At 45.0% G+C, this 10,007-nt stretch overlaps 1 protein-coding gene across 1 annotated transcript in view; it reads left to right on the top strand.

The window, feature by feature from the left end:
• Positions 1 to 5,596, top strand: part of LOC109288950 (histone-lysine N-methyltransferase SETMAR) — a 5,667-nt gene extending 71 nt beyond the window's left edge. The window contains exons 1-2 of the mRNA XM_019504709.1: positions 1 to 54; positions 3,428 to 5,596. The exon at positions 1 to 54 is cut by the window's left edge and continues 71 nt beyond it. Coding sequence (XP_019360254.1) covers positions 1 to 54; positions 3,428 to 4,240 — 867 coding nt within the window. The 3' untranslated portion in view covers positions 4,241 to 5,596. The remainder of the gene's footprint in view (positions 55 to 3,427) is intronic.
• The last annotated feature ends 4,411 nt before the right edge of the window (positions 5,597 to 10,007 follow it).

Genomic DNA, 10,007 nt, shown 5'->3' with positions numbered 1-10,007 from the left:
GCGCTGCCGGTGCCGGTGCGGGCGCCGCCTCCCCACGGGCCCGCGGCCTTCCAGGTAGGCCCGGCCCGAGGGCGGGGGGAGAGGCGCGGGCCTCGTTACATTCATTGCGGGCAATCGCGCTATAACTGCAGGCCGGACACACTGTGCACAGCCGTACTCCCGGGCATCGGCTCATGGAGCACACGGGGCGGGGCAGGTATCGTTCACAGCACACGAGATTAGACCGGACACACGTGCAGCGTCCCTATAGCACATTAAATGCATCCCTGCCCAGTCCAGTGTTAGCGCTGGCGATAAAGCCGCAGTCAACTGGTTCATCGCCAGGCGGGTGCACAGCAAGCGCAAAGTCACGTCACGCAGGCACTGGGGGATGCACGTGAGAGTAAGACTGGTCATCTGCACAAAGTCCCCGTGGTGCTAAAAAGCTGTAAGGAAGGAGGTGAGGGTGCAGGTTGTATTTATCCTGCATAATTTATTATGCTAGCTCGTATAAATATCCTGCAGTTATACAACCTAATGTAGTAATAAACCTGTAGTATACAACCTAATGTAGTAATAAACAACAATCTTGAGCTAGTTTCTACCCAGCTTTAAATCTGAATGCGGGGCCGGGTCCCGCGACTCGAGTCATAAGTAACATCGCCTATTTTTCACATCCATTTGTTCGTCTGCGCTTCCTTGGACCATCACCGCTACAACGCTGTCATCAGAAAACACCGTGCAAACGAAGAGCTGTCGTTGTCCAGAGCCGCCTCGAGTCTACTGAGAGGGAAGCATCCAAAACATGGCAGGCGTTTCTGTTTGATTCGAGCCTTGCCTTTTCGAAGGTCCGGCCTCTCCTCTGCATAAAATAAATCACTTTGTTGAGTGCTTATAGCAGGGGTAATTTGGAGAACGGGGATTTAGAGCAGGGAGCTGTGGCGTTATCTCCTCCGTGGGACAGCTGAAAATAATCCTATGAGTGAGCGATGAAAAAATTCATTCATCTGAGGAGTCATGAATGCCCACCCTGTCGTTAATGTGGGCAGGATACATTGCAAGGCAAGGATTTGTTAGGGTGAGATCTTTTCTTGGACCAGCTATGTCACAGGGATCAAATTAGATATGCTTTCCAACGGAAGACGCTTTTCCTCTGATCTGACCCCCACAACGTAGCTAGTCCAAGAAAAAAACGAATTTCACTTTAATCCTTGGAGCATCACTGCTACAACGCTGTCATCAGAAAACACTGTGCAAACAAAGAGCTGTTACTTTCCAAGGCCACCCAGAGTCTAAACGAGGTTGAGAACTAGTGGCCTAATGGACAGAACAAACACTTTGCTGGACTGTGGGTTATCACTTGAGTGTGCCTGGCTGCAGGCGGCAATGAGAGTAGCAACCTGGCATTTTTGAGAGAGGCGGTTCTCGAGCTTGTCAGATTGAAGATCCCCTTGGGCAATGCCAACTCTTTGCTTTTGCTCATTTCTTGCCCCCACCCCCAAAAACAGAACAGAGGGGTTCTCCTGTTGCCACAAATTCAGACCACACAAGCGGGCAGGATGCTTTGGATTCCTATTTGATATTGCTTGTGGATCACATGTAGGTTTTTGCACCCTTAAAAATGGCACCAGAGGGTACTGCTGTGGGACCCTGGTTGAGGGTCCCTGCTGTTCACAGCTAGGAAGCAGTTACACTGTTAGGGTGGTCACTTTCCATAGGTCTGAAGGAAAAGATCCAAATTTCAGGAATGCCATTTCTAATTTTTTATAGCCAGCACCAAATTCCCTGTGGGCACATAGGAAAGTAGGGGTTTTATTTCAGTTCATTCATGGGTATGTTGGAAAATAGAAAAAAGTCCCTAATCAAAATAGACTCTCTGAGGGGACTGAACTGTGATGCTTCTGCTAACTTTGACTCGCAAGTTAAAACCAACTTTATTTACGACACAAATGTTCATGCTGATGTGAATATTTGTTTAATGGGGGCATTTGTTCAATTCTGAAAGCCTGAATTGAAACTTGTTGGTTTCTGGCTCAAACCAGATCTCTCCCCTGAAGAAAAGGAGGCTGAAATGCAATCTGTACGGCGGCTTTTGCTGCTGTTTTTGAGCACACATGGCTGTGCTAATGTAACACATTTTCCTCTTGGGAAGATTAAATTACTGGGAGAGGTATCAATAAAGCATGGTACCTACACCTCTACAAACTATAAAGCTTTTCTGAATAAGAAATATTCAGAGTAAAAATGGGGCTTGAGGTTATCCACAAATTAAAAACAGTTTTGCTAGGACAGCTTTTAAACAGCCAAAATAGCATTAAATGATTGTAATGAAATTTTACAGTGGCTTAGATGCCATATAGACATATTTCCATCTTCACCATTTGCTTCTGTTTCTGTTCTAGTATGCAAATAAATAGCATATTTTGTTTTTCTATTTGAAGGAATGCTTTTATTACTGAAGAGAGTCTATATCATGTCTGGCCATTGTAGATAAAATTAGATGCTTTCATTTTGTGCAGGCCAGTGAGGCAGCTATTTTTGATGTGGGTAATAGATTTTTTAGGGGTTTTTTTAGAAATTATCTTATCAGTATGAGGGCCTGCCTATTTTTTTTTTCCAGTTCCGGGGGAACTAAAACTTGCATTTTTTAACTAAGCCCAAAACAAGTTATTTAAATAATTAGCTAAAATTATAGAGATGAAAAATTTAACTGTTCATAATTACCCATTTCCCTTGCTACAGGTAACTCTCCCAGACAAGCCAGCTTCTTGGGTGGATGGGGAATCCAGAGACATTTTCCTATACATTGCATTTAGAGACAGTTGTCCCCCTTGTGTTCATCTTCATTAGAAATGCTGGCACATGAAAGATCAGAGAGCTTCCCTGGGCCAGGGTTGAGAGTCTGTGGTGAATTTGAAGGAAGAAAGGTAGCAGCATTATCACACCTGCCCTGTGTTGTGGGGCTTCAGTCTCTAGCAGCTGAGACTTCTTTGGAAAAGAAAAACTTAAAAAAAAAAATACAGCAGTATCCTGCTAGTTAGCAACCGCTAGATTTTGAAAATAGAAGCCACAATAGACAGATTTCTGTGATTACAAGTCTTGCAAAAACTCTAGTTTGTAAGCAAAGAAGCACTAAAAAGCACTAACAAAGAAGCACCAACTAGTTACAGCAAGTTTTGGCTTGTGAACTAAGGAAAAAAAGAGGTGGGGGGGCAAGGTTTGAACATCCCATTCTGGGGGCAAAAGAAGAATTGATTGCAGAGATACTCATTTGCCTACCCGATGATGGCAAATCATAGCCACTTGAGAAGTTGTCATCATCATTACGTGTCCAAAATGTGTTCAATAGGAACGGTATTAAGAGACATTAATTCATGTTTTATTTTCCTTCACGGGGTGAAAGGCAGCATCAGTCATAATAGCGATTTGATTTTTCTCCTTTTCACAGTATAGCCCAGAACACGTGACTGGAGCAGGTGAAGACACAGATCCCTCCGAGATCGTTCTTCCTGGATGCATTTGTCCGAGTGCCTCCTGCACAGCCGCCACGTGTTCATGCCTTCGCCATGGTGAAAATTACAACAGCTTGTGCATCAACAGCCTAGAAAGTGCAATGGGCTATGCTAGGCCTATTTTTGAATGCAATGCTATGTGCCAGTGTAGTGAGTCCTGCCAAAATAGGGTTGTCCAGAGGGGTTTGCAATTCCAGCTGGAGGTGTTCCGCACCGATAAGAAGGGGTGGGGTCTTCGCACTCTGGAGTTCATACCCAAAGGAAGATTTGTGTGCGAATATGCCGGGGAAGTGTTAGGTTTCAACGAGGCATATAGAAGAATACAGGCACAGGCACCAGAAGATTCAAACTATATTATAGCAGTAAGGGAGCACCTTCACAATGGACAGATAATGGAGACATACGTTGATCCTACCTATATAGGTAATGTTGGCAGGTTCCTGAACCACTCTTGTGAGCCAAATCTATTTATGGTCCCTGTTCGAATAGACTCAATGGTGCCTAAATTGGCACTCTTTGCAGCTACAGATATCCTTGCCGGCCAAGAACTCTCATACGATTATTCTGGAAGAGCCCATAACTTACCAGGACCTAAAGGAGATGGAGAAGTCTTGAAGGAAGACAGAGGAGTAAAAAAACCCTGTTACTGTGGTGCCAAATCCTGTGTTTCTTTCTTGCCTTTTGACAGTTCTCTCTATCCTACACCACGTAAAGAAAGTTGCGTTAAAGATTCTGAGTTTGTTTCCTAGATTCCCTAGAAACAGCTAATGGAATGTTAATTAAAATAGCACCTATTTTTACTAATGATTATTCCTTTTTGTTGAATGTTCACCTCCTTTCTAACATATACCCAGGAAGAACTACACTAGCAAGGCACTGGAGGGATGTGGGGAAATGGAAAATTAACTCCACTTAACTAGTTATGTCTGCTTAAAGTTGATGCTAAAACCAAAATCAGAACTGACAAAAGGCTTTAAAACTATTGCTCACAGATACTGAAGTGTAAGAGGTACTCGTCTTCCATCCATCACATTTCACAGCGTTTTCAAGAGGCGGTTGACATAACCTTTTTGCTACCATAAGGGTTTAATGCTTACATACTGTGTAAATGACACAGATTTACTATACAGCTGTTGCACAAACTAAGCAGATGTGTACCTCAGTACTGACTGGTGGAGCTAGCTTTGGGCAAAAACTAGGATGCTAGAATTCGTGCATCCTGAATGCTCTTTGGCAGTTTCAAGGTAGATAAGAGATAGGATGGCAAGACATATCAGTGGGGGAGTGGTTCTCACATCTAGCCTTCAACTTCCTTGCTTTAGTTTGTATTGGTTTGCTTCACTTTATGTGAAGGTATCCAAAACCAAAAGGAAGGAGGTTAATCACAAAGAAATGAATGAGGAGCCAGATAAAGAAAAAAGGTCAGATGATTACAAATTAGAACTAGAAAGGAAACGGACGGATAGAAGTGAAAGCTGGCACTTGCAAAAGGTAGTGTCAGCTTTATTCTTAAGAAAGTGGGTCTCAGTATAAATTTTTGAAAAATAAAAGCTATTAAAAAAAAACAACAACAACAACAAAAACTCCTGAATTGCCTTGACCGTTCAGCAGCTTGATTAATTGCAATTAACTTGGGATCCAACTCTGTTCTGTTACCACTTCTCTGCAGACTATTTTTCCTTGTGTTGTATGCCAAAGATTGCATGTACCAGGCTTCCTGCATGATATTTCCTTTTCTCTCACCTCAAAGCACAGCTGATGGGGTACCAGCATCAACTTCCAAGTAGTCATCACTGCAAAAACAGCAAGCATCACCTCAGTGCTTTCAGCTTCCGTTGGAAAAAAAAGAGCCTGTACGAGTGGGAAGAAAATGCAAACTGCTCTTTGAAGCAGCACAGTACACTTCAGTTTATACAGAGGCATTTAAAAGCAGAACGAATTAGGATGTCAGATAGAGACAAAAAAACGGGGCAAAATATCAGAAGAAGAAGTCAGACACTTCAGAATTAAAAACTAGAAAAAGGATGGATGGATGAACAAATAAACGTGCAAGTCTGACTTCTGAAACAGATTCAAATCATAGCTGGTCATGGATATCTGTAGTAGAAAACACTGTGTTCCTGTGGTGCTCAACAGATGGCAGAGATAAGTTAGTTCTCTTAAACTAGCATTTTAGCACCTTTTTTTTTTTTTTTTTTGCACAGCCAAGTGTTTTATTTATTAGTCTATTGGTCTCCTCAATCCAGATTTTTCCGTTTCTCCACTGGTATCCCTGTATCTTGATATATCAATTCCATATCCCCATTCCTAACACACAGCAGGAAAAAAAAAAAAAACCCACTCACTTCAAAATATAAAGTAGCTGTTTAGCAGAAGATAGGAAGGAAGTTGCCAGGTGGTTTTCTTCCTGCTCTTGTGGGCACTTTATCCAAATGCATCAGGTGGGCCTGGATTAATGCAAGTGCTTTTAAACCAAAGGATCTCCAACATCCACTCTGCACGTTACAAGCACCATGCAATTAACTGGTTAATTGTACAATTACCTTAAGACCAGCTACGCTTGCAAAGTAGCCATCACACCATAAAAAAGGTCCAACCAGCTATAAAATTAGACCTTGAAAATATGTACTAACTGTGTAGCTGGTTGCTATTGAGCTTGAATTTGCACATGGAGCAGGGTCTCCCTGGTGGCTGACCCCCTTATCAGCTGAGGGGCTCCCAGCAGCAGGGGCGCACCATGCCCACTAGCTGGGCTGGGAGTCGCACAGCTGAGGAGACTCTTAGCTCAGCAGCTGCTGCCTCTGGGTTCCAGCAGCAACAAAGCTGAAAAACACTACTTAATCTTATTTCAATACAAGCTTGGTCTTTTCCAGAGTGCTTTTTTAGCTGTTGTGATGCATGCGAGAGTATTTTCATTTCATTTTGTTGTTTGCATGTCTATTTTTCCCTATCAGAGTTAAACTTTCCCCTATTAGTTTGGCCAGTAGCTATTATTTGGGAGGGGACCACTTCACACTTGAAAAGAGGTCTTGTAGGAGGAATCAAGCTTTTCTAGGTGATGGTCACTGGCATGCCCTTTGAACCAACACTTAATGTGCATGAACCCTAATTGTTTTCATTATGCATATGTTCAAAGTTTGGGGATAAAGCTGCAGTTCCAAAATCCATGTAGGTGACCAATATGGTCCAGATAGTTTCCAGTTAAGTTACTATACAAGAGCAAGAACAAAAGCTTTAAAATCTGCTTCCCCAACTTCAATGAGTAAGATGCAGGAATGGTTTTGAGGCACATAAGCAGCAGTAACTAGAGTCTGGCGGCTGCACAAGCCTTTGATTTATTTGCTCTCCTCAATTTGACCTCAGCCTTGTTTCATAACCTTTCTGCATACATACAAGCTGCCCCGTCTCAGATACAGATAAATTAACTGTTCCATAAACCAAATGTGACATGTCATTTTTCTGTTTATGAGGACAACTGTTTGTTTGATTTAGAACTGAAACATGACTTGATAGTGATAAAGGGCAAAGGGAATTTGGATGCTTTTCCTGTTGGCTGTCTCCAGCAGCCAAGCATATGGCCTTTTGCCTTACCCTTGCCCCATTTTATAAATGAGGTCTAGCTTTGGTTATGGAGAACTACTGCTGAAGTGTGCAGCCAGTTTCCAAGCCCTTCAAGGAGAATAATGTTCTTTTATGGCCCTAAGATAAAAGGTGGGGGGGGAAGAAAGGGAAAAGAAGAGCTCACCCCCATTTCAGGTTCTGATTTGAGTCCCATCACAAAAGTTTCCTCCTTTCAAAAGTAGAGCCTCTTAAACTCCATAGTTAAGGTCCAATCCTACAGGAGTTTGGAACAGATGGACCTCAGTCTTCTTTGGGAACCACATGGACTTTAGTGGGCCTTCACTTGGGCTGCTTGCAAAGTACAGGCATTTTCAAACCCACAGCACTCGCATCCATTAGCCTTATAAGACTGATCCCTACTTAAACAAAGATTCAGTGCAGCATTTAAACACATACTTTATTAAGCGGCTGTTTATGTTATGAGGGAACTGCTGAATTGGATTGGGGCATTAATAATTGATTTACAACTAGAGGTGCGCCTATATAAATCAGTTGCTTACTGGATCGGCAATGATAAAAAGAAAACTACCATTATCAACAACTGGCTTTTTTTGGCCGGTGTGGCCAATAATGTCACTGATGAATAGTGTGGGGCATGCGCATAGCCACAGGAATGCAACCCAGCAGCTTGGAGAGCAGCATGTGGCTGGTAAATCTGTCAGGGGGTGGGAAGTGGGAAGAGGGAAGGGCTGTAGGGCAAATCCAAGCCTCCAGAGGGAGAGGGAGGGAGTGGGGCAGAGGCTGCTCAGCCAGGGCAGCAAATGGGTCCATAACACCAGAAGCAGGACAAGAGTTGCAGGCAGCTTGTCTAAGGGGCACGGGGAATGAGTGGCTCCCTGCCGCTATGTGCACCCCTAATGGAGGCATGGAGGGCATGTGCCCCCCAGATTTGTGTGCGCGGTTTCATAGAGATTCATAGATTAAGGGTCGGAAGGGACCTAGTAGATCTTCTAGCCCGACCCCCTGCCAGGGCAGGAGAACAACAAAAAACCCCCCCAAAAGAAGTGAGAGCAGGCTGCCTGCTTTGGGCTTGAGGCCAGGGGCTGCACCAGCCTCTTCCCCGTGGGGGGGGCTAGGCCAGGGCTGTTTTCAGGGCAGGCGGCAGTAGCATTGGGAGGGGTAGCTACAGGGGATTTGGGGGTGGCTGTAGCCCACCTTGTAGCCACCTCTTCCAGAGCCACTGCCACTTCCCTCGAGCACAGCTCTGGCCCAGCCCCACCACCAGAGAGAAGCTGGCACAGCCCCTGCCCCCAAGTATGCAGCAGGCAGCCCACCCTTGCCGTGCATGCAGAGCCAGGGTCAGATCTGCACCCAGATCCCCTTTCCTCCCCCAGGGGTGCACACAGCAGCAGGGAGCTGCTCCCCTTCCAGCTCAGTCCTTTTTCCAGCCCCAGGTACCCAGTTACTGCCTTGGCTGGGCAGTGCTTGCCCCTGCCCCGGCCTAGGGTTACTGTATTTTCAGTATCTAAAAGAGGAAGACACCTGTGAGGAGAGGGCTATATGGTTGGGGAGGTAATAATATGCTCATGCCCTGCCTTTGCCCTTCACTTCTAAGCCCCAGCCCCGCTTCACTCCCAATCCACAGCCCCTGCCCCCCCCAACCTTGCTGGTGTCCAGCAGCCCCTGCCCCTCACTCTGGACCCACGTCGAACTAATTAAAATTGTCGTAACAAAAGCTATCAGAACTAGTGTTTCCACTCATGGAGATGCAAGTCTGACACTCCCCATTAGCATCCAAGCATTGATTAAAAGACACCATCGTGAAAGCAAGAATTCCAAGGTCTAAACTGAGGCTCAGCAATGTATTCTAGTGGCAAGTGGGAATGACCCAACTCAGTCAAAGGCAGGCTAGGACCCAGGCACTGCCTCTTTTCCCCATCCCCCAAATGAAGTGCAGCTTGGGTGAAGGCACCTACCACCAAAGGCCCTACTATAATGGCCAGATCCAAGGACACCAAACCAGGTGAGTCGTATGTGGCTAGTCCTCAGACAGGGATTGGGCCCTGCCCCGCACTGCCCCTACCCAGCTGGGATCAGGCACACTCGATCTAGCGCTTGGGGCTACGACCCATGCGGCTCCACAGACCAAACAACACGGCGCTTGGGGACAGATCTGGTCTGCAGGCCAGTGGCTGAACACCCCTGCTGGAGACCCAATCTAAAGGGATTGTCAGATTCAGGTTAAGAGCCTTAATCTCAATATTCATCATACAGGATGTAATTTGGGTAGCCTGGAAGTTAAGAGCAAAGAACAGATTAGAAAGTCTCTAAAGTCTCTTTTTAAATGCAGTTTTTAAAAACAACTTTCCATTTCAGTTCAAGAATCCTCCAACAATTTGTCACTCAAGCAGTTATTCACTATCATAGATAATTAAGATGTTACAATAGAAAAGTTTAAATGGTATCAGAGCCCTCCAAAACAAGCGTAGGCAATACATGGTAGGAAGTAAAAAACTCCAGTGTGTTTTTATCATGACAACTTTCTAGCACAGGGGTCGGCAACGTTTTTGGGCAAAGTGCCAAGAAACACCCACAACCTTGATTTTTAAGATGTTGCTGTGCCAGGGTCAGACGGCGAGGAGCCATGAGGGGCCTAATCCTTGTTGTGGCAGCACAGCCTCAGCCCCTTTCCCACCGTCTGTCCCAAGGTGTGTGCGCCAAGCAAAATGCCTTTGTGCGCCATAGTCTGGCACCCATGCCCGGGGTTGCCTACCCCTGCTCTACCAAAGCAAATAAAGGTCCAATCCTTTTTCCACGTCTACATAATACATTATCAGTCTGTAGTCTAGAAACAATAAACATCTAGAAAGGCCTTTTCTGGAAAGGATGTTCAGGGACAACAGGCAAAAGTTGCATTTTATACTGGATATTTAAACAGCTTAAAATCCACAAAAA

This window comes from Gavialis gangeticus, unplaced genomic scaffold, assembly GCF_001723915.1.
Source record: "Gavialis gangeticus isolate Ggan-Ray unplaced genomic scaffold, GavGan_comp1, whole genome shotgun sequence".
Lineage (NCBI taxonomy): Eukaryota > Metazoa > Chordata > Crocodylia > Gavialidae > Gavialis > Gavialis gangeticus.
Note: the sequence above shows the minus strand (reverse complement) of the source record. Positions and strands in the feature narration are given on the sequence as shown.